Source organism: Phyllostomus hastatus, unplaced genomic scaffold, assembly GCF_019186645.2.
Source record: "Phyllostomus hastatus isolate PE091 unplaced genomic scaffold, TTU_PhHast_1.1 phas_contig_150, whole genome shotgun sequence".
Taxonomy (NCBI): domain Eukaryota; kingdom Metazoa; phylum Chordata; class Mammalia; order Chiroptera; family Phyllostomidae; genus Phyllostomus; species Phyllostomus hastatus.
In genome coordinates, this window is record NW_025333611.1 from 19,117,225 (window position 1) to 19,141,517 (window position 24,293).

A 24,293-nucleotide genomic window follows, 5' to 3' on the forward strand; every position below is an offset into this window, starting at 1 on the left:
GAGGAGGGACCTCGGCAGGCGGGAGGGGTGGAAGGGGAGGCAGACCCAGCCCAGAGCTCCAAGCGGTTTCCTGTTGCCGGGCTCTAAACCCCTCCACATTCCTGCAGACCTTCAGACTGCCAGAGCGACTCAGCCGCCGCCTTCCTGCCACTGAGGTATGCGCGACCCCTGCCCTGCCTTTCCTTTCTACACCCTACACCCTGGTTCACTCCTCCAGCGTGTGTACGGGGTCGGGGGGGGGGGGGGGATGCTGTGCTAGGAGGTCTGGGGTCAAGGAAGGGGGCGCCCATCTCCTTTGGGCTCCACCACTGCTCCCCTGCAGGGCCGAGGCCCCGGATGCCCTGCCTGTTGCTTTTCGGGTGCAGTCACAGTGTAACTTCTAGGTCTGCAGAAGATAATCTCTCTGCGTCTGAGAGGGAGTCCTCCCTCCGTGGCTGTCTCTGGTGTCGGAGTCTGCCTGCCTGTCCCTCTGTGCCCCCTTTGCAAATGTGGCAGCCACCTCCCTCCCTCCCTGGGAATCTGATCTGGTCACAACTGCTACGGGGACCTGCCGGCAGCCAGTGCCTGCCCAGCTCCCCGTTCCAGGAGGAGAAACTGCCTGGACTTGGCTCTTGATCAGGGGGCTCCCTTTTCCCAAAGGGACTTTGCATAAATGATAAATTAGTGTCCAGAAGGGTAAGGGGGTCTTTACCTTTCATTAGCACCTCTGGGAAGGCTCCCATTTCCCTTGAATTCTGCCTCATCGACATCTCCACTGCCAGATACAAACTGAGTCCGAGGCACCAGGCAGCCTCGGGTCAGGCATTGTTCCCGGGCTGGGCTCCCTGGGGTGTAAACACAGGAACTCAGCAGCGGTAGCCCTCACTTAGTGAGTCTAGACCTGAAGGCCCCAGGCAGCTGACACCGTCCAGCCCCAGCGCCGGTCCCCCGAGAGGCTGGGTGTGGTGGAGGATGTGCTGAGAGGGGGAGGAGGGGGGAGGGAGAAGGTAAGACGGAGAAGGAAGGCTGCAGGGCAAATTTTTTACACCTCCTTGTTTTGAGAAGTTTAAACCCAACGCAGGACTGGTGCTTCGCCTCTTAGGGTGTTAGTTCTTCTTCAGATAAACCCCTTCCTGTCTTTACCCTGCCGGCTCCACTGGCCGGGCGGTGAGGGGCCTTCCTGCGTCCGGAAGGACCCCGTGAGAACGGGCACTGGGATGGGGCACGGTCTTCCCTGGAGCCCAGGCTGCCCAAAAGGGAACAGAGAGGCGACCTTTTCTTCCAGAAAGGCCAGCATTCTATGCAGCACACACACAGAGAAAATGTTCACCCCAGCAATACCGTAGGGTTAAATTTCTCCACACCCCAGTGCTGATGGGAGCGTGAGAAGCAAATCAGAAGCCGAATGGCAGACTTGAGGCACGCATTGTATGTGTGATCTTAGGTAAGTCTCTCCTGTGGCCTCAGTTTCCCCATCTGTAAAGCAAGAGGGCTGGACCTGATGGTCTTTGAGGCACCTCGTATCCTCTGAAACTTTCAAATGACGGTCTATGAAATGGGAATCCACAGACCAGCTTTTGAATGGGCTTCAAGGCATCTGCAAGCCCCTTAAAGTTGCCCGCACAGTAGTGTGTGTGTGTGTTTGGAGAGAAACAGAGCACAAGAGGGTGTTCACATCCTCGGTATTCGGATGTTCTCAAACGGATGCACGACCCCCCAAAATAGCCAGAGGTCTGGTGTGGGAGACGCAGTGGATGGGGACTGGAAGCTAACATATGTTTGCCGGAGGTTGAGAAATTTTGAACTTGAAGTGGCCGCGGGAAGAGTTAACTCACAGCCATCAGCTGCCACATCGACAAAGCCTGGAGCAGAGGGTGGGAGGGGGCGGGGGGGGGGGGGCTGGAGAAGGAATCAACTTGTGAGACTTTCTCCAAGTCCCACCCACTGAAAAGCTCTTCTTTGCCATGACTCACTCCAGGAGGAATGCGAGTTGCCACGGTAACCTTTTTTTCAGGGTCTCTGCCTGCTGGCTGGGAGGGGATGCTGGGAACACCAGAGAGTACATTGGGCTCCGTCTGAATGTCCCCCACTCCACTGTGTCCCCAAATACTACAAAAATGGACTGCAGGCCCCACCCTACTGATCTCCTGGGATCCTAGGGACCCCAGGGCAGCTGTGGGGCTCAGATGAGCTTCCCAGACAGCGTTTTGAAGACCTGAGTTTTAGCTTTACCTTTGGCCTGCAGAGGCCATTTGACCTTGAACTAAGAGCTCCTCCTTGCTGAGCGCCAGTTTGCTCCTTGGTTAAAGAGCAGTAACAGCAACCATCCCAAAGGGAAATCATGTGGGCAAAACGGGGCAATGCACAGGGAAGCACCTGCTGAAATGTGGCCCTGCCCCCGGATGAGGAGTTTTACAGCTGATGCATTAGGGCATCCAAAGAGTTGGTGAGAGTCTTCCCAGCTTTCTTCTTCGGCAGCTCCATCATCTGCGGGGTTGTTTATAACTTCCCTTTACAAAAAGTGCTAATGGGCATGCTAAAAATACATTGTTTAAATTCATTTTGACTTGGACCCCTTCTTGAGTATTTCCCAAGAGTGTTGTAGCCTCCAGTGTGGAAAGAGCGCTGGTCAAGGCACCAGCAGACGAGGGTCTGAACTCACAGTGAATGACATTGGAAAGACCCTTCCCCTCTCTTGGCCTCAGTTTCCCAATCTGTGAAACAGGGAATCTCACCTAGATGGTCTCCAGTTGCCTTTCCTGCTCTGAAGTCCTACAAACCTACATTCCAGATGCTGCCTTCACTAGAAAGAACAGCTGGCCTAATTTTTAACACTCCCTGTTCCCATAGTTGAGAAGAAAACAGGAGAGGAGGGGCCATAGGATCTCAGGTTGCATAACAGTCCTGCTAAAATCTTTATCCGTCTGTGGAGACTTGTCAGCCAATAGCGTGGCTGCAGTGAACTATTCACAAGAGTGGCTTTTCTTGCTGAAAATAGGCTATAAATAGGAAAGGATGGTGGAGGGAAGGAAAGAGCCCAGGACCGCCATGAACAGGAGAGTGTTTGTTCGTTGGTGTCATTGAGATTGGGAGCTAAGTGTGCAGAGAGAAACAGGGACAGACACAAGCCAGTGAGGATGCAGATCATACACACTGATTTCACCAACAGGCACCTACTGGCACAGCCAAAACTGAAAGCCTCAGTCAATACACGAGCAGACCCAGAGAGGTTCCACACTCACATACCTGGTACCTTGACTCACAGACAAGGTCCAGGTAAACATCTTCATGCATGTGCAAACCCTGACCCCTACCTGTATAGGCCGGAGCATACGGGTTCTGAGTCAGGGACACATGAGCACAGGCGCACAGCTTCACCCCGAGGTCCTCCAGTCCACACGTCACTTATGTGGACGCACAGTCAGGCACAGTTACCATCAGTGGCCACATGCTGATGTGCACAGGTCATGATGGAAAGGTAGGCACGTCACATACATACATACAGCATCAGACCACCATTATATTTTACAGAAAGAGAAACTGAGACTCAGGAAGGGAAAAATAACTCATTCAAGGTCACACAGCAAACTGATGTCTGAGCCAAACTCTCCGATGTTTGGAAATATCCAGACGTTCACCCTGCTTTTTCCTTTCCATTTGATCAGCTTATCACACCTACACACCTCCCTCCGTAGGCAGCGGGCCCTGTGGATAGTGAACAATAGGCAGTGCTTTCTCTCCTTGGCGGACCTGCAGTGGCCTACCCCAGCCCCCACGGCTCTGTTACTGGGGTAGCGTGGTGATGTGGCTAACAGGCGCGTGCTCCTCTGCTTCCTGCAGACTCCCTCCCGAACCTCGGTCTTTAAAGGAGGGGAGGGAAGGCTGGAGCAGAGGTTTCAGCTGACCCCGGGGACTAGAGGAGCTACCTTTTCTCCACAGCACAGAGCCTGTGTCCTAACCCGGACCCTGAACGCAGGGACTGCAGGGCTGAGCAGGGCCAGAGTCTGTGTGGCGTGAGTTGACAAAACTGTGTAGAAAAACAGCCTCCTCGGGAAGTGAACTCTGCTCTCACTCGTCAAGCCACAGAGCTGGAGGTCTGCAGGGAGCACATGGGTGGACACACCGATTCTCTCCGAGCCGGGCCCTTCCGGAAACTTGGCCTTAGCCCGTCTCATCAGGGGGTCCCTCTGAGTTGCCCCGTGTTAGTCCTGGCCTTAGGAGTCCAGATTGATCAGAGAAAAAAGAAACAAAACAAAACAAGGGTAACAACAGAAAGTTTAGCTCAGCCACCAGCTCGCTGTGGGACCTTGAGTGAGTTGCTTTCCCCTTCTGGTCCTTGATTTCTCTGTTTCTCAGATCATAAGCATGGCAAAGAGGTTTCACAGAGCTTGTGACTCACGGTCCTTTGGTAGCGACCGCCAGAAAAACGGTTCAGGATTCAGATGCCACTGTGGACTTTAGGGGAAATGATAGAATTGATTAGTCATGTCTGCCACATGTGCAGGAGGAGCAGATGGAGGTATAGACGCCACGTATTTGGGATGTGACACATTGGACACTTGGGTGTTGTTTCTCATCCCCTCCATTTGTGGTCACACGGATACAGCGGTGGCCCCTAGGGGGAGCCAAGGAGGCGAGCCTGAAGCTCCGCCCTGGGGTGAAACGTGGCAGCTTAGATGCCTTTATGGAATCTAAGTCTGACTGATTTCCAGTCTCAATCTCCCACGTTATTTCTGAGTTGCCCAGCTTTCCAGTCCTGGGCTTAAGCACCCATGACACCCTAAAAGTTTCCCTTGGCTTCTTCCCTTCCCACAAGGAGTATTGGAAGTGGACGCAGAGAGTCAGGAAGGGGCCAGCTGGGAGAGGTGACACTCTCCAAGGCTGTGTCTGAGTTGATTCAGCACGTCAGGAATGAAAGGAACCTCGGGGTCCGCCTGGCCCCAGGGCTTTCAAACTGTGCTCAGAGGCACCTAGGGCAGCTCCAAGGCCTCTCGGGGAGTGTCCGAGTGTGTAGAACTTCAGCCCCATCTCGACTCCATTTGTACCTGCTTTAGTGTTTTGTTGTTTTTTTAATTTCAAGCTGACTTACAGAATAGATAATAATGCATTCACGTGTTTCAACAAATGCAAAGCACTTTAGCTGTTTCAACTGTGGGCTTCAGCAGCCAGTTCCATGGCGAGGGAGGGCTCCCCGGCCTGCATCGTGTTGTACACCACAGATCGACAACAGTGTTCGTGCCGACGGGCAGGGCCAGGTGAGGCCTGGGAGCAGGCGCCTCCCCTAAGTCTGCACCGGGAGCTGGGCAGTGCTGCCAAGACTCGATCTCAGGACTCCCGACTGTCGCGTTGCCTCCTTGTGGCCGTGTCTGCTCCCCGGGGGGCCGGTGCGCACAGGCCGGCCGCTGCAGCGCCTCGCCGGCCTGGCTCGGCCCTCTTTCCAAGTCCCAGCTCCCTGGCAGGCCTGGCTCACGGGCGCCTATTTAGCCGCTAGACTTGTTTTCCTCTCTTTGGGCTTATTTACCACGAATGTGTGTTTTTGGAAGCCTTGTTTCCAAGCCAAACAGTGGGAGTGAGATGCTTGTTTTGCGTCAGCAGCCCAACTGAGAGGCCAGGCTGGAGGCTGGGCTGGTGGCCGCTAGGCTGAGAGGGGTAATGTCTCCTTTGTTTCACCCCAACTGCCTTTCTCCCAGGGCCACAAAGGGCTGGGATCCTTGCCCTGGATTCTTGAGGAGGGGATGGAGATTCCTGGATCCTTGGATCTTAAGATGCTCTGCCAAACAGCATTGCTTGCTTCTTGTATTCTCTCATGTAGATCGCCATGAGCCTTGTAAGGCAGGCATGTGATTCCCATTTCACAGATGGAGAAATGAACTGAGGCCCAGAGAGGGAAAGTCACTTTCGGAAAGTCGTGCATCTGCTAACTAGCATAGCCGGGACTTGAACCTGTGCGTTCCGTCTCCAGAGCCCATGAGTTTACCTTTATGCTGTTCGGCCTCTAGGAAAGTTTACAACCACTCTGTGTAACAGGGTAGCCCCAACCACATGTGGTATTTAGATTTAAATTAATTAAAGTGAAATACAATTAAGAATTGAGTTCTTCATTTGCACTAGCAACGCGTTAAGTGTTTGAGAACCACATGTGGCCAGCAGCTGCCATAGTGGATGGTGCCTCATCTCAGAAAGTTCTATTGGATTGTTGCTTTATCAACATTTTGCTCCGATCAGATTTCATAATTACAGCTCAGATTCTGCACTTCACATATGGTTAAGTCTATGATTCCAAGACCCACAGTCTCAAATTCTATGATTCTGAGATCTCCCCCAGTTCTGACATTCGGTAACTTTTCAGTGCCCAGGGAGAGCTCGAGGGGAGCCCTTCATGTCTTGAGGGAGATGAACTGGGGGCTGGTGTACTTTTCCATCCCCAGAGTCTGTCCGAGGAGAGAGAAGTGACCTCAGCTCCAGGTCCTGCTGGCAGCCAAGCACGGGTGTCCAGCCATCTCCAGAGCAAACACAGGCAAAGGAAGGGACTTGATGTACGGAATGGGAGGAGGTGGTTGCAGTGGGATGAGGGTGAGCGGTGCCTGCGTCTGGTGACCACTGAGCCAAGGGAAACACTTTCTGTTCCTCCCCTGGCCTGCGCTGCCTTCCCTTCCTGCACCTCAGGCCAGTCCACAGCCCAGCTGGGCCCCATTCAGGTGAGCACCGGGGAGGGGGCAGCCACCAGGGAAACCGAGGTGGAGAGCGTGCCAGAGGTGTGGTGGGGCTGCCTGGGCCCTGGTTCAGCCCTGACACTCGGTGCCTCTGGGCTTCGGTTTTCTCATCTGTACTATAGGGCAGAAAGACATGCTCTGAGGCTTCAGTGCGACGATGGATTAGGAAGAACACTTTAAAACAGATAAACATATGCATCCTGGCCAGGTGGCTCAATTGGTTGGAGCATCATCCTGTGCACCAAAAGGCTGCGGGTTTGATCCCCATTCAGGGCACATACCCAGGTTGTGGGTTCCATCCCCAGCTGGGGTGTGTATGGGAGGCAGCCAACTGATGCATCTCTCTCTCTCCCTTAAACATATCCTCAGGCGAGGATTTAAAAAATAAATAAACATATGCATCATCTCCAACTAAAGAGCTACAGAGAAGGGAATTTTCATTTCATCCCGTCGTGTGCATGAAGGTGTCTATACTTTCACCAGGCACGCCAGGCTTAGGCTTGACAAGCAAAGGATGAGTGTGCAGCTGGTGAGTGGTGAACGCTGGGGTCTGACCCTGTGACCTGACCTCGCTGGGGTGACTGTTGTCCCCCATTAGCTTTGCAGGGCGGGCGCCTGGCCTCTTCGGCCTGTGGCGTTTGGCAAACCTCAGAGGCTCACCCCACGGCTCTGCAGGGCGCAGGGCTGTGCGTGCTCAAGGGGAGCTGCGTCTGGTCCCTCCGGGCCCATCATCTGGAGGGCACGGGTTCTGGGACTGGTGATGGGCAGAACCCCAAATCTGGCAAAACACTCTGCCAAGCTTTTGGGTCCTTTTCTTAACACTTTCACTGTCTGAATTTCTCCCCGCCCCTAAGCCATGGGGAGGGAGTTGGACAACTTGGAAGAGGCCTGGATGGTGCGCACGACTCCCTCCCTCCCAACCGCAGACTCCTCTTCGGGGAAGTGGGACTAGGCGCCCTCCCGTGCCTGTCTGCCCACCTGCCACATGTCAGAGGCTCTCAGGGGACAGTGTCGAAGTGAGCCCTTTAGAAACTACAAAGCATGGCAAGATTTAGCACTACTTTTCTCTTCTGGCTGCAAAGCTGGGGACAGCAGGGGGCCAAAAGTGTGCCCCTGGCAGAGACGTGCGGGCAGGTGACGAGACAGGACAGGTGGAAGAGATGCCAGCGAACCCTGCCCTGGTCAGAGAGGGGGGCGTGGCTCCTCTGCTCACGTGATGGAGACAGACCCTGGAGATCCCGGTCTTCCTTCCCGCCTCTCCAGCCAGGCTTCTTACACTGACAGTCCTAGCTGAGCTGTGTCTCCTGTGACATGCCCTCTCTGTCACTGGAGCCCAGACAAGGTGACTTTTTTTGCCCTAGCTGCCAGCCTCACTTTGACCCTTCACCTTCGATCTCAGACAAGTCCTTCATGGATGCTTTCTCTCCTGCTCCATCCGCCTGAAGCCAGATGCAGGAGTTGCTTTGCAAGAAGAGAGACTTTTCCAACTCTAGACCTGGGGGGAACAAGCCTACAACTGTGTGAGGGGTGGGGGGGGACACACTCCAAACACTGCCTGAAAGGGGAAGACTGGACTTTCTGGAGGCTGGGGCCAGGGTGAAGCTATGCCAAGCTCCCAGGCAGATTCCTTTACATTGCTGTTGGTTTCATACCATGCACACCCCGTGAAACAGGAGGAGAGGTTTGCGTTTCTGTTAGTCCAGTAGAGGGCTGCTATGAACTCTGCGCTTCCCCTGCCTGTGTCTGCTCTCCAAATACTAGGGTCCAAGAGAAAGTGTTCGTTGCCAGAGGCGATGCTGTGTGCCAAGACCAGCGTGTGCCGGTGCCGTTTGAAGGGCCCGGCCTACCACCTGGGCTCACCTAGTCTAACTCTCCCAGTTCATGGAAGCGGGGACCATGGGCTAGAGAGGGTGAAGGACTCATCACCGATTCACCGAAACGCTACTGAGGTGCAATGAGAATCCCTGGCGTGTAATTCAAAGCCGAGTGTTCTGAGTGTTTTTTCCATGCCTCCAAGGGGCTTGGTCGGTTGAGAGAACTTGGGAGGAACTAGGGGTGATAAGATCTGGAAGTTTGGGGGGGACGCTCGAGGGAAGACAGGGCAACAGTTCACCTCGACAATAGGCTCGTTGTGGGCAGCGGGAGTACAGCACAGGGAACAGAGTAGACCGGGAGACGTCTGAGGGAGGCGAATGTAGATCCATGTAAGGGAGAACTTTTAAAGGCATTTGAAAATGGAAGCACATTTAGTTAGAACAAGAAATAAAATGTCTTTGCCATTGATTCTCTCATAGGGATGGCATTTGGGGCATAGCATCACCCGAGGGGATTTGGCTTCAAGATCCCTACCAGTCAGGACAGTATTAGAGTCAAGCATTCAGCATTTAACCCTGGATGGTGTGGCTCAGTGGACTGAGCACTGGCCTGCAAACCTGAAGGGTCGCGGGTTCGATTCCCCTTTAGGGCATGTGCTTGGGTTGTGGGCCAGGTCCCCGATAGGGAGTGTGCAAGAGGCAACCACACCTTGATGTTTCGCTCTCTCTCTTTCTCCCTCCTTTTCTCTAAAAATAAATAAGTCATATCTTTAAAAAAAAAGAGTTTAGCATTTAAAGAGTGAGGTCTTAGCTGTGACCAGGACAGGAGAATTTCCTAGACCTCAGCTAATACCCTTTAGCTGTGAACACATAGCACACAGAAGCATCTGGACAGTCGGTCGCCCTGGAGGAGCCAGAGCTCCCCTTTCTGGGGACGCTGCCCTTTCTGGGCCGAATGGGGAGAAAATGCAGCCGCCCCCGGGTTTCCGCACGCTGCACTCCCGGGCCACTGTTCTTTGTCTCAGAATGTAGGTCTCATTGTCTTGGACTGGCAAGAAGTGGCTGCCTGTTAACTTCTTCCGTGACGGGGGGTAGGGAGGGAGAGGAAGAGGTGAAGGAGGAGGAGGAAGAGGAGGAAAGTCTGGGGGAGGAGGGGGAGGAAAGGAACTCTAGGACGTCAGGGATGGAAGGTCTTTGAATCAGGATCTGGTTCGGCATTGTCCACACTTGACAAACTAGCCAACCGTCTTCGGGATCACCTTTTAAAAGCCTAAAATAAACGTCCTGAGGAAGGAAACAGAGTGTGATTGCCGTAAATGGGGAAATCGGTGTACCTCAGTCCTCAATAGAAGGAAGCTGTAAAAATGTGTACAAAGAAGACAGAACAACTTTGTTGAGTTCCAGCTGGATACGGTTTCCCATGAAGGCTCTGAGCCAGGGCTGGCTCCGTGCGGAAGGACGACGGACGGGTGTCAGGGCGGGTGTCAGGGCGGGTATAAAGGCATCTCAGCGTCCTGCTAAGACGTTCTCGTGCAGCTGGGGCTCAGAGGGAATTTAGTAGAAGCAGGTCTTTCGCTATCCGTTAACACGCACATCTAGAACCACCTTGCATATCCCTGGAACCCCGGGGGGTGGGGTGGGGGGGGGAGGAGCCCTCCCTCCGCAGGTAGTCGCCTACTCATGAAGCTGCATCCTCTCTCCGCAGGGCTCCCAGCACCATGAAGGCCTGGATCTTCTTTCTCCTCTGCCTGGCCGGGAGGGCCCTGGCAGCCCCTGTAAGTACCCAGTCCCCAAAGAGCGTCTCTGCTTGGTCTTCCCTCCCCCCACAGCTTGGGGCCATTGACTCTGCCTGCTCTGGGTGCTCAGGAGGGACAGGGACTCCCCCATCTCAAGTTACATATCTTAGAGTTAAAAAAGTTTTCTTCCCCTTAAACTAAAAAGCTCAGGATAAAAACTGCAACGAGGACCCCTAGGTGGGAGATTCCAGGGAAAAGAGATTTCCTTGTAACAGGATGAAGTCTTTGGCAGGCGGAGTTCCTCGGACCTCAATGAGGATGTCTTCAGAGGGAGGAGACCCCTGTGCCACAGGGGGAATCCTAGTGGAGAGGGGGCGATGCTGGCGGGATGGTTTTAGAAGAGAGTCGAGCCACGGAGGGAGGGAGGGGTTAGTTTCCAAATCAGTGAGGGCTATTTGAATGCAAGCAGCAGACCGCAATCTGAGTCAACCAGGGGGAGAAGGGTAGAGAGGGGGGCTATAGAACCAAAGGCCTTGGGGGGGCTAGAAAAAGGGGGGACTGGGGGGTAAGAGCTGGTGAACAGTCTCCTTGCGGTTGCCATCGAAATAGATCTGCTCCAGCAGCTTCCACGTGAGAGAAGGTGCCAAGAAGGTTATTAGAAAATTCAGGGAGCGCCAGTCTGGCTGACCTGGGATGCTGGGCCTGCTTCTTGGCCAGGGGAGTGGGGGGCACCTTGACTGACACGGTCCCTCCGAGAACTGTGTGCAAGAGACCCGGGGTGGTTACGCAAAGCTGGCCCGGGAGCCGGTACCGGGGGAGGGGGGAAGAAACCTGGGCAGGCAGAAGGAAGAATTTCCTTCCACGTGTGGTTCCCCTACCCTCTCGTCACGAGCAGGTGTGAGTGATGGTACGTCTCTTGATCAGGTGAGCAGACGTTGGCAAAAGTTTTGACAAGGTTAAGAGTATTTTTAGAAATGGCCCCAGTTAGCCAGTGGCCTCAAAGTTATACGTTATCTCGCTTCTTCCTGCACCGAGTTGACACGGCAAGAAGGAACTGCCTGCCTAATTGTCATCATTACCACAGTCACACCACAATCACACCACATTGCGGGCAGAGAATGACAGCTGGTAGAATTCGTGGTGGTTGGCCGCCCTCTGGTCTGTTTTCCCCTCTGTGGCGGGGGGGAGGTGGTCTGCTTCGGTGGTTTTCAGACTTCACTGGCGTCAAAGCAGGGAAACGCACCCCAGGCTAAAGCTGAGGTGGACGCCTGAGACAGACAATGTATGAGGCCTGGGGTCCTCAGGGGCCCACGGGTCTCCATGGGTGCCTTCTCCTTTGCCCTGTTGTCCCACCCACGGCGGTCCCTGGGGCACAGCCTTGGGGATCTCCGGTGAGCTGCTCTCCTACCTCCCCAGGTTTAGGTTCCAGATCAGAAGCAGTTCAGAGGCAAAGCTGGCCTTGGCCTTGATCTTCCCCTCTCTGAACCCCATTTTCTCCTCCCAGCAGCAGCAGGAAGCCCTGCCTGATGAGACAGAGGTGGTGGAGGAAACCGTGGCTGAGGTGTCCGAGGTAGGTGGGTGGCGCCCAGACCCTCGCCCCTCTGGGCCCACATCTCTTCTCTGGGGAAACCAGACAGGTGCTGTGGGTCACCTGCTGCAACGGGGACATCTGTCCCCTTCTCATGTGCACACAGCACAGACAGAACCCTATATAGCCTCCAATCTTGACCTGCTACTGAATGCTTCCCAAACCTTCAGTGGAACCCTACAGGTGGAGCCACAGTTCTGAAGAGTTTTATTTCTTAAGCTGTGGGACCATTTTTCTTAGTTGGTCACCGGTCTCCCCATATAGCAAGCAGATGACAGGGGACCCCCCCTGCATGGCTGGCAGGGGTGGAAGGCTTGGCGCCACCTCTTGCCCTCACACCCCTGGTGGCCCCGACGCCTCTCGGGAGAACTGCAGGGCACAGCAGACAGTGGGTCTGGAAGGCGGATGCACCTTCTGGAGTGGGCACTGGTGCTCCCTGCAACCGGGCCCAGCCCGCCTCCACCTGGTCACCTTGCTGCCCCCTCATGGGGACCTAAAGCTTTCAGCAAGCCCCTTCCCGCCTTCAGCCCTTTCTTCCAGCTCTGGGATGAGGGTGGCGCCAACTGACTCACTCTTCTCCCTCCCACCCAGGTACCTGTGGGAGCCAACCCCGTCCAGGTGGAAGTAGGAGAATTTGAGGAAGGTGCCGAGGAAGCCGAAGAGGAGGTGGTGGCTGAGAGTAGGTCCCTCGCCACATCCCGTCTATGCCCTGTGTCGCCTGGGCATGGGACGTGGGCACAGCCCACAGGAGGTTCCTTCCCAAGGAAACGCAGGGCGGGGTCCTCCCTACAGGGGGTGCTGTGGAGGAGGAATGGCTTTGACTAAGAGGTCAGGACGTTCTCTGGAATCTGGGGGAGATCTAGTTATGGCCAGGCTGTCCCTGCTGCGAGAGGCAGAAAGGGAGGCTCAGCAGCGGCAACCAGCCTTCTCCCCTCAGGCCCTTGTCCCGAGGGGGGGCGGGGTTGCATCCTCAGGGAGGTCACTCGTCCCATGATCTCTGTGCTGGCCCCCGTCTTGGCCCAAGCCCCACTCAGGAGCAGACTTGAGAGGACCTCAGAGGCTTTCACACTCATTCACTCATTGGATTTTCACACAGCCATGGGGAAAGGAGGCCCCTCAAACCTGGCCTAACTCATAGAATGCTGTCCATGGAGTTAGTGCCAGAGACAGGGAGGATCCCGGGCCTCTGGCTCCGCCCGCCGTGCTGGCATCTCCATCCCACGGAGTGGAGAGGCATCGACCCTTGGGGTTCACAGCATGGACCTGACAGGCAAACCAGCCCAAGTTCTCACTCGGACTTGTCAGCCCTCTGCAGGCACCCCCACATTGCGTGCTCAGCTCCTCCGAGCCTCTGCATCAGCACCCCTGATGGGAGCAGGAGGGAGGCCGCAGGCCCTGGCCCCAGGGCTGGGGGGATCTGAGATGAAGCCTAAGAGCCCTTGGCCCAGGAGCCAGGCGTCAGGAGGAAAAGGCTACCTTGAGCTCTCATCCTGAGGGCACAGAGTTTTTGCTGCAGCGCAGGGGCGGCTACTGAATCCTGTTCCTTTTCCCCTTCCCCCTCCCCCCCATCCGGTGTTTTCCAGACTGGGCAGGGCTCTATTGTTCAGTGTGGGTCTCAGGACTCTTCTCCCTCTTCCCCTGCAGCCCCTCAAGCCTTTCTTGTTGGGCCTCACGGCTCTCTGGCTCCATGATGACAGCTGACTTTCCCACTTATTCTAGAAAGTCTATTCTAGAACCCCAAAGTGCCTCACTATGACTGACCAACCAACCAGGAGCTGAGAACACAATGGTTGCTTCAGTCCTCAGGGGAGCCGCATGGCACCCAGTGTGCCTGGCTCCCAGACTGAGCCCACCGCACCCGCGAAATGCGCGCGGCCGTGACCTCCCACTGGATCTTCAATCCCCAGGCTGAGCCGACTGCTCCCTTAAATGCTGACTCTGGGCTCAGCAGGAGGAGGGAGGATTCAGCTGCCTGAAGCCCAGGGTGGGGGGCACAGGCGAGGACTTCCGCCCCAGGATCACTCTGGATTGGGGCGGGGCGGGCGCGGATGTGCTAGCCCGGGTGGGGCTAACGTCACGCCCTTGCACTCCGCCAGACCCCTGCCAGAACCACCACTGCAAACACGGCAAGGTGTGCGAGCTGGATGAGAACAACACCCCCATGTGCGTGTGCCAGGACCCCACCAGCTGCCCTGCCCCCATCGGCGAGTTCGAGAAGGTGAGCGCGGAGGGACGCGGCGGAGGGCGGGGGACCGGCCCTTCCCCACACAGAGCATCTGCCTAGAAAACTGCTGGTTCCGAGGTCGCGCTGAGCAGCTCTGGTATCAAAAGTGTGCTCACGAGGCACAGTCACAGCAGGAAAGCGGAGGGGAGCCAGAGGTGGCGCTCTGCCTGTCACCGGAACTCTCCGGCAACCAGCGGAACCGATTCTGTAGCACCGAGCTCTGTGTCGGACTCGGGAGGGAACGCATCAGCACCAGGCGCTGGGCTTTCTCAACAAGGGAGCAGCCTGGCCCGGCTGCGGGTCCAAGGATGTGGGTTCTGGGTCAGACTGAAGGTTGACTTCAGACCCCACCTCCTCTTGCTATGAGATCTTGGCTAAGATGCTAAACTTTTCCAAGTTTCAGTTCTCTCATCTCTGAAGAGGGGACAGAAGTAGTCCCTTACCTCATAGAGTTATTGTGGGGACCTGCCAGATAACGCTGGGCACTTAGTAAGTACCCAGTGTGTGCTATTTTTAAAAATCATCCAAGTCCGTCCATTCTGCTCCTCATAGGACTCACTCAATCACCTGACCAGCCAGCCAGCCAAGTACATGTGTATTGAGTACGCGCCTGTGCCGACCATTGCACTACTGACCTGGCCAGGATAGCAAATCCAGCCCAGCCTCATCCCCACCATCTCTTCTCTGGGCACTCCACCTTCCCTCTCCCCAATACAACACACTCTCTGAACTGTAGATTTTAGCATCACCATCGTTGTCTCTTCCCTCCTCACCCCCATCCCACTGCTCACGGACTCCAAGTTTCCCTCTGCAGGGATGCATAAGCAAGTACATGCAGCAGCTTCAACCCAAGGCTCCCCCTGCTGACACTGGCTACTTTCTGCCGCTGCCCTTGGTCAGCCCTTGGCATCTCGGCTTGACCACCCCACACGCAGGGACTCACTGGGAGGATCCCCGTGACGCAGCAAACAGTTGTACTCACAGCTGAGATTGACTACAGAGACGTATTAAGGATGTACAGCTGGGCCCTGGCTGGTGTGGCTCAGTGGATTGAGCACCGGCCTGCGAACCAAAAGGTTGCAGGTTCGATTCCCAGTCAGGGTACATGCCTGGTTTGCAGGCTAGGTTCCCCAGTTGGGGGAGTGCAAGAGGCAACCAACTGGTGTATCTCTCACATAGTGATCTTCTTCTCCCTTCCTTCCCCTCTTGTGACATAAATAAAGAAAATCTTAAAAATAAAGAAGGATACACAGCTGGGTCATAGGGGAATAAGACCCAGGAAGGAATCCATGGTTAGTTAGACTTGCTTTGTCTCTCCCCCACTCATGATGGGTCTCATGCTCTTCCCCAGCTACAGAAATGTAGCCACAGTGGGCGATGATTCTGCCCAAGGAAGCCCATTACACTCAGTACCCAACATTTTACTTGGTAGTTGGCCATGCAGGCACCCTCTTCCTAGCACGTGCCCAAATTCCAGACCCCTGGAAGGAAAGCCGATGCTCAGCGTAATCCACATTGTTTGTACAGCAGCCTAGGCACAGCGAGCCACGTTTATCATTGGGAAGTTTTCTAACCCTGCAGGGACCTGTTTACCTGCCAGCTTCCCTGATGCCAGCCTAGGGCCAACTTGGCAAGCATCCCTTTGTAAGGATAACAGTCCCGGGCCTGCTGTGTTCACCCTTCTGCACCCTCTGTCTGTTCGCCGTCCCCGCCTTTAACTCATCCTGTCCACATCTTCCGGTTCCCCTGTATCTCAGCCCTGACTCAGGCGGGCCTCTGCTCGGAGGCCAACAGTGGCTCTCAGCGTGGGCTGCACTTTGGCCTGGGAGCCAGAGACTGCGCTTCTGCTGCAGCCCCACCCTCAGCTCACTCTGACCTTGGGCGCATCATGCTCCTAGCCGGGCCTCCAGTGCCCCCATCTCTGAAACAGGTGAGGGTGGCGGTACCAGCGAAGGGCTTTGGGAGTGGAGGTGAGGTGCTCTGTGCTTTGTCCACAGGTGTGCAGCAATGACAACAAGACCTTCGACTCTTCCTGCCACTTCTTTGCCACCAAGTGCACCCTGGAGGGCACCAAGAAGGGCCACAAACTCCACCTGGACTACATCGGACCCTGCAAATGTGAGTCTCCTGGGGCCCCCCAGCCTCCTGTTTTCGAGGGAGAGCACTGAGACGGGCACTGGTGCTGCTCTGCCACCCCCAGGCTGTGAGATCTTGGGCAAACCTCCCGTCTCTGAGCCTCGGGGTTCCCATTGACAAAACGAGATGACCGTCTGTGAGCAGGTGCCTTTCAGCTCTGCACCCAGAACCTCTCCCAGAAAGGACTGAGCGGCTGGGAAGCCCAGGGCAGGGGGCATTCCTTTCCTCTGGTGGTGAGGAAAAGCTGACAGGGTGAAGGAAAAATGATGCCCACCTGGACCTTAAAGTGTTTTTAGAATATTTGAATTTTAATGCTTTAAAAGAGGGGTATGTCTGTCAATTCCCCTTAGGCCTCTGTTACTCGGTATTGTCAGATCCTTGACCTTCTTGCTCCAGTACATTCCTGTCTGCCTACTTGAGACACGTGGTTGACCACCCTCTTCTAGAAACCCGGGAGGCAGGCGTTTGGAGGGGGAATGCCTGGGTGTTGTCGGGCCTTTTGGCAGTGGCCCCAGGTGCCAATTCAGCACGGGCAGCTCCCCTAGAATTTGAAGCACCCACGGCCACATTTGCTCCCCCTTCCATACAACACCATGTTGTGCGTCTGGGGCGTTCTGGCACTGGAGAGCGCCGTTCTCTCACTTGCCTCAGAGTGCAGAGCGCAGACACGCGGAGGGAAAACCAGGCTCTCCCACGGCCAGCCCTGCTCCCCCAGTCCTGGGGCCCAGGGTGTGCAGTAGGAAGGCACAGGCCTGGAGCAGGAGGCCGGGGCAGGAGCGTCAGTAGGATTCTTGGGCACTGAGACTGAGGAGTGAGCCAAGGAGCCTTTCCCATGCGGCTCTTGCTGTTCTCTGAGGCCTACTGCTCCCTTCCTCCAACTCTGAGTGTTTCCATCCCAGAGGTTCTTGGCCACTCCCCAGCTGCCGGTGGAGGAGACAGTGGTCCTAACCACAGAGGGGCTTTCCATAGAGGTCCAAGGGTGAGGGGAGAACGGGCCCTTGAGCCCCAGGCAGCCACGTGCCCTGGATGCCGGATGCAGCTCTGATAACGTGGCCTTGAGCAAGTCCCTCCTCTCTGTGCTGGCCTCCAATGAGTCCTGCATGAGTGGGGAGACTTGGATGGAATCTCCAGGCACAACATTCTGGGACTCTAAGTTCCGGAGACCAGGATGGAATAATTATCACTGAGAATATTCTGGGGGTTAAACATTCCTAACACCCCACTGTCCCCAACCCCGCTAAGCTGGGCCTGGGATGGATGTTATTCCTCAGCCTCCCAGTTTCAGACTCCTCCCAACGTCACCAGTGTGGGTCCTGGGCGCACCACCCAGAAGGGTGCAGGGGCCGTTGGAGCGATCAGGTCAAGGCCGAGGGAACTACAGACAGACCTTTGTGCTTTTCCATTTGCAGAGCTTTCTTCCCCACACATGACCGCCTTTGCTTGTGTGGCAGGAAGAAGCTGCGCCTTAGAGAGGCTGCGCCACGGTGCCCAGGGCACTGATTAAAGTAACCGTAGGAGGAAGGCATGGAGGGGGAGAGCTGGCATCCGTGCTGACCACCCTTGTGTTCTGGACCCCAGACATCCCCCCCTGCCTGGACTCCGAGCTGTCTGAGTTCCCCCTGCGCATGCGGGACTGGCTCAAGAACGTCCTGGTCACTCTGTACGAGAGGGACGAGGACAACAACCTGCTGACCGAGAAGCAGAAGCTGCGGGTAAGTGGTCTCTTTCCAGGGCACCTGCCTGGCCTGGGCTGGACAGCTCGTGGCCCTGGGCTGTCTGGGATCCCCAGTCCCCGGGTCAGAGCCAGGCCTCTGAGGGGAAGCCTCCAGCCCAGCCCCGACGGGAGCCTTCCTCCTGGCTGCTGGGACACGGACTGCTGCTTGCTGCCCTGGAGGTTCCTGGTGCACAGTCACATCTAAAGGCTCAGGGCAAGGGGGGTCCTGCAGAGAAGGGACCTGCTGCTCACTCTGCCCAGTTCAGTGTGAGACAGGAGGCACAAACCACCCTGCGCTTTTCCTCCCGAGTCTGTGCAGCTTAAATCTAATGGACACATCAAGCACTTGGAGTATTGATACAATGCAGATGCCCGGGCCCCACCTCTGGCCCACTGGATCAGTGTCCCTGTGCAGCAAGGCCCACGTGGGTCACTGTGATGTGGCAGCTCTATGGAGAGCCCTCTGAGATCACCCCAGGCCTCCACTTCTGTGGATGAGACGCCGATAACCCTTCTCTGCCGCTTCCTTCCCTCGTCTTGAACCCTGGGCTTGGCTGACCTCTGCCTGCTCTGGCCCCCTGTCAGAGGCAGGGGGGACCCTCGCCTGGTCTGGACGGTCTCCCTGGACCCTTTGTCACACACTGTCGCTCCGCTCCCACAGGTGAAGAAGATCCACGAGAATGAGAAGCGCCTGGAGGCTGGAGACCACCCCGTGGAGCTGCTGGCCCGGGACTTCGAGAAGAACTACAACATGTACATCTTCCCCGTGCACTGGCAGTTCGGCCAGCTGGACCAGCACCCCATCGACGGGTAAGACCCCGGCCCTCGGGATCTCGGGGAGGGGGCCCTGGCTCGGCCCTGCAGGGCATGAAGTCAGGGGTCGGGGTGGGTAGGTGCACTGAGTATGGCCAAAAATACCTCCCGGCATCCTCGGATGCTCCCGGCCCTGGAGCCCACAGTTTGCCTCAGGGCTGAGGCGGCAAGGGGCAGGCACCCTGAGAAAGGGCACAGAACTGGGAGGAAGCAAGCCGCAGATGCCCCCTCAAGCCAGAGGCGGAAGTCAGTGGGACCTGACAGTCCTTCCTTAGCCCTGCGAGTGCCGCAGGGGGTATCCATTTGTTGAGGGGGAGCGAGCTGAGAAGGAGTGCCAGACCCTGAAAGGGGTGGCGTGGGCGGAGCTGAGGCAGCCTGCACGCTCACAGTCCTTCAGCTACACCCTGAGATCCAGCCCCACAGCAAACCGGCCCTGGGAGTCCTTAAAAAATTCACGGAGCCAATGCCATCCACATTGTAGGCCTTCGGTTTGACGACTCTCGCCTCTGATCCCAGTGGGTTATGCCGGTGGTGCAACCGCACCACTGAATAGGCAGGCAGCGGGCCAGCAGACACGTACCGGGTGCCCGTTCTGTGCCCAGCACTACTGCAGGCAGGGGGTTTGACAGGAGTCAGGACTGATGCCGTCCTTGCCCGCATGGAGCTCACACTCTGGGTGATGATCTGTACCCGACAATCAAAGGAGAAAGTTAAAAATGTCCCCGGAAGGGGAAGGTAGTGGCTAGGCCACCTGTGGCTGAGCACCATGGCCTTCCGGCCCTCTCTGGCCCTGTGTTCCTGGAGGGGCCTGGAGGGCCCAGGGGGGCGGCTCTCTGGGAGGCTCATCCCATGCTCCGGCTCAAGCCCTTGTGCCTGGCACCTGCCCACCCTGTCGGTGACGGTGATCTCGGGTGGCTGGCGTCTCCTGAGCTCTGGGAAGCTTCCTGCTGCTTCTCTCCCAGGCTCTTTCCGTGGCTGGGATCCAACTGAGTCACTCACTGGGGGCAGGAGGGGAGAAGTCAGGGGACATCTGGAGCTCAGGCTGAGCAACTGGATCCCACTCCAAGGAAGGGGCCGGAAGCAGGCTTCCCGATGGGGCTGCGAGGACTATGCATCTGGCAAGCGCTGCAGCCTGAGCCAGGGGAGCCATCTTCCTCCTCCTCTGTCCTAGAGCTGCAGGGTGGCCTTGCCTGAGTCCCTTCCCCACCCTGGGCCTCAGTTTCCCTCCTGGTGTACAGTGCAAGGGGAGGGGTTGTTGCTTCCAGTTCAAGTGCTGTGTTCCTTCCATGAATTGGGTGGGGCAGGGAGGTCTGGGGGTTAGAGAGAAAACTCGAGTCACATTGCAGCCCCCGGGGAGGAGGGTTTTGAGGACAGGGCCCCGAGGGCCCTGAGGGGGAAGGCCAGCTGGACGAACAGGAATGGAGGACAGTGGGAGAGCAATTGGAAGGCCTCCCTCTCGCACGTTAGGTGATATACAAAGAAATGAAAGCTCTCTGTAGAGAACGAGAGCACCCTTTGCCCCCAGCCCCTTCCCACGCTCCTCCCTAGAAGCTGGCACTGTCGTCTTCCTGATGTCTGTTTTCAGACCCTTTTCTGTGCACTGGCCGCTGTGCAAATGTGTGTCTGCAGAAAACATGCAGTTTCAGAGCAGGTTTTGGTCTACTGATAGCAGAGGTGCTGAATATTTTCGTTCCAAGTTTCTGTGCCCCAGCTCTTAGACAACCGAGAAACAATTTAATGCGCCAAGAGGCCTTTGTTAGGAGCTCATGGGACCTCAGAACTGGAAGGGCCCTTAGACATTATGGCCCGCTCCTTCCCTGCTGATGGAGGGGGAAACTGAGGCTCAGCGTGGGGCAGTGCTGTGCTCCAAGTCCCTCAGCAAATCAGTGGCTTTCCCAGGCCTCAGGCCCCTTCTGCCTCCTCCCGCAGGTACCTGTCCCACACCGAGCTGGCCCCACTGCGTGCACCCCTCATCCCCATGGAGCACTGCACCACCCGCTTTTTCGAGACCTGTGACCTGGACAACGACAAGTACATCGCTCTGGACGAGTGGGCCGGCTGCTTCGGCATCAAGGAGAGTGAGTGTCTGAGCAGAGGGGCTACTGTCCTCCGCCTCCCTCCTACTCCTCCCTCTCTGTTGTCTGCTGTCTGTCCTCTCTGCCCATCTCTGCCCTCTCTGCCTACCTAACTCCTGTCTGAGCTCCATGTTTAGGTGACCTTGCTCTCTCAGGGGGCTTGCTGATCCTTCTCCACCACCAAGCGGCATCTTTCTCTTTCCCTTCTTCAAGCATTAGCACTCACTCTGTGCCTAGCACTGGTCTGGGGACTGGGAGGTACCTAGGGGGGAAAGAGGAGATGTCACTTGGCGGTGTACGTAAGCGACAGGGACAGGGAGACCAGAGTTCTCAGTCACTGACATGCTGGGTGAACCCTGGACTGGTCACCTGGTCCCCGGTCCTGGGGGTGGTGGGGTCCTCTGACTCCTCGGGAAGCCTGGCCGATCAATGATCGATGCACACGGGGCCTCGGGTCTGACCTGCTCTCTCTTCTTGTTTGCAGAGGATATTGACAAGGATCTCGTGATCTAAATCCACGCCTCCGTCCACAGTACCGGATGCTCTCTCTTTAACCTTCCCCTTCCCGTCTACCCCAATGTTTAAAATGTTTGGATGGTTTGTTGTTCTGCCTGGGGACAAGGTGCTAACGTAGATTTAAATGAACACATTAACGGTGCTAAAAATGGAAATTGTAGCAGCCCAAGTCATGACATTCTTCTTAGCTGGAACTCTGCCTCTTGCTCACCCACTAACAGTCCCAGTTCTCTCTGGCCGTCGGAAGCCCAGCCCGCTGTCTCTGTGGCAAATGGCTGGGAACTTCGGTCTGCTCGCATCTGCCTTGAACACGCACCGCATCTTCAGATTTGCTCTCGATTCCTCTGTTTCAAACTAACGCTCACTAAGTCAAACTTCTGCGTTACCTTCATTTCAGGGTGTTGGCTGTGGGGGTGGGGCCGGGGGTTCTTCCCCGCGTAGCCTGAAGGTGGGTGAAAGGAAGTAAGAGACGACGTTTCTGGGACTAGAGGCCTGGTGGTGGGGGAGATCCCAGGAGAACCACCAGCCGGAGCGGCTGGCTGCTGACCAGTCGTCTCTGCGGGGCCTGGACTGGAAGAGCCCGAGGTTAGGAAGCACGGACGCTCTCGTTTAAACCCGGTTCCTCACCATTTCCCGCGTCATCTCTCGGTGCCTTTATTTCACCTTAGGCAGTTTGTTCAGATTTTGGGAGCCGTGGACCACCAACCAGTTCTCTGGAGCCCACCGAGCCTGGTGGGCTTCTCCCCTCCGAACTGTCTGGGAGAGGCGGGCTGGGGGCTGTTTCAGCCAGGATCAAGGGTGAGGTGGAGAAAGTTGCAAAAGAGAAAAAGTGGAGTTAGCGGATTGGTTTTGTTTTCGGAGGGATTTTTTTTTTCTTTTCGTTTTTGGATGGCTGTCATGAGGGGCCTTTCCCTCGATTTCTAGCATGTTCCTCCTTTTCCCCCCCTCTTTTCTTTTTTTTTCCATTAATCAAGAGAAACTTCGAAGTCAATGGGATGGTCAGATCTCACAGGCTGAGAACTCCTTCACCTCCAAGCATTTCATGAAAAAGCTGCTTCTCATTAATCATGCAGGCTCTCACCATGTTGTGGCGAGTTTGACAAATCTTTCAAAATAAAAGTAATGACTTAGAAACGGCCTTCCTGAGTGATTTTGCCTGTGTCTGAGTCACCTCGTCACCCTGACATGCAGACCCGTGGACTTACGCGTGTACATATGACTACACACATACTAACTTTTGCAAACACTTACGTTTTTAAACACACACAGGCTTATTTATGCACAAGGAATGTATGATTCCTATAAGAACAAATTTGGCTTATTTTTATGACTTGTAGACTTTTCATTACTACACTTCACTAGCAGATGCAACAGGCTAAGCAACTATCTCCTTTCACTAATCATTCATCCATCCACCCATCCACCCGTCCATTTATTCAACACATGTTTATGACGTGCCTACTATGCCAGGTCCCATGCCAGGTGCTGGAGACACAATTGTGGCAAAGCAGATCAAGCATCTGATCTGCTGGTACTTACAGTGTAGCAAGGAATAGATTAAACAATTGCATGACTACATGTAAATCACAAGCTGTGATAGGTTCTGTGATGAAGGAATCTGAGAACCCATGAGTGGGTAACAAGAGGACACTGTTACTCTAGAGTTGCACTGTCCTGTTTGGTAGTCCTATGAATGGCTAGTTAGACTGAAATTTAAATTAATTAAAATTAAAAATTCAGTTTGTCAGTCATACTAGAGACACTTCAAGTGCCAGCAGCCACATGTGGGTAGTGGTCACCCTACTGAACAGGGCCGATCTGGAACATTTTCATTATTACAGAAAATTCTACATTGTATATGGCTGTTCTAGTGTGTGTGTGTGTGTGTGTGTGTGTGTGTGTGTGTGTGTGGTGGGGGAGGGCTCCGCCCGCAGGGCCCCCAGCTGCCACAGATGACAACAAGTCTACCAAGACATGATCTGCCTGGGGAGGAAAAGTGGCCCATCTCTCAAAGGAGAAGGGCCAAGAGCCTTTTCCTCAATGGGCTTTTAGCGGGTTCATTTTGCACAGGAATACAGGTACAGCTCATCAATCATTGTCAGGCAGTAAGGATCAAACAATAGATAACATACAAAGAACTATGAGGGCCTATTCTGAGTCAGGGTCTATTAGCTAAGGGGCTACAAAACTTGGGGACACAAACTCATTTCCTGCTGGGACCCTTATCATTTAATTGAGAGCATTCTTAGCAAAGCAGGTTTCACAGGATTTTAGGTATTCTTTCTCAGGCCTGATCATGGTGGGGAACCCGCCCTTTCCAGCACAGGGCTGCACCACCCTCTGTCATTGTTTCAGGCTTAAGTCAGGCAGGGGAAGTAAGACAGCCAAGGAATTAGAAGACTTCTTGCAGACAGAATGAAGACTCAGGCTATGTCAAAGGAGAGGGGTGAGGGTCCATCACCCCCTTTTGCTATAGCTCCCCAAGTCCTCCCCTGGGACCTCCGTGATCATGCCTGTCTTAGATTGTCCCTCCCTTGAGGAATCTTACCCATCATTGGCTAACTGATCATGCATTGGGGGCCAGGCGGGGTGAAGTAAAAGGGGCAGAGGTGGTGCCCCTGCCAGGGAGATAAGTTTCATCTCCTTAGTAGCTTATGGTCTGAAGGTTGTTTACTCAGCCTTCACCATGGGGATTACAGCTTCTGGAACCAGGCAGGGAGGTTCCCAACATTCTAGGGCATCTGGGGAGATTCCTTGAGAAAATCTGAGTTGAGTCCCACCAGAAAAGAAGGCATTAAATATGTGTGGAAAGGGAGGGGAAAGGCATTCCAGGCATAGGGAACAACACACGCACAGGCATGGAGGTAGCTGGGGAGCATGATGAGTCTCGAGCCAGCGTGGCTGGTGCACAGAACATGAAGCACACACCAAGCTGGATGAAACTGAAGGGGTGGGCTGAGGCCAGGCCATGCAGCCTTGCAGGCC

The 24,293-nt window shown here is 55.4% G+C and overlaps 1 protein-coding gene across 2 annotated transcripts; it reads left to right on the forward strand.

Moving 5' to 3' along the window:
- On the forward strand, window positions 1–22,446 carry SPARC (secreted protein acidic and cysteine rich). Of its 2 annotated transcripts, none has more exons than XM_045828599.1 (10): window positions 1–155; window positions 10,212–10,281; window positions 11,747–11,812; window positions 12,422–12,509; window positions 13,927–14,048; window positions 16,052–16,172; window positions 17,769–17,902; window positions 18,566–18,714; window positions 20,647–20,795; window positions 21,277–22,446. In XM_045828599.1, exons 2-10 carry the CDS (start codon window positions 10,225–10,227, stop codon window positions 21,303–21,305), a joined length of 915 nt encoding a protein of 304 aa, XP_045684555.1. In that variant the 5' UTR covers window positions 1–155; window positions 10,212–10,224; the 3' UTR covers window positions 21,306–22,446. The 2 variants fall into 2 exon arrangements, with proteins under 2 accessions (XP_045684555.1, XP_045684565.1); XM_045828609.1 differs by having other exon boundaries at window positions 11,750–11,812.
- The last annotated feature ends 1,847 nt before the right edge of the window (window positions 22,447–24,293 follow it).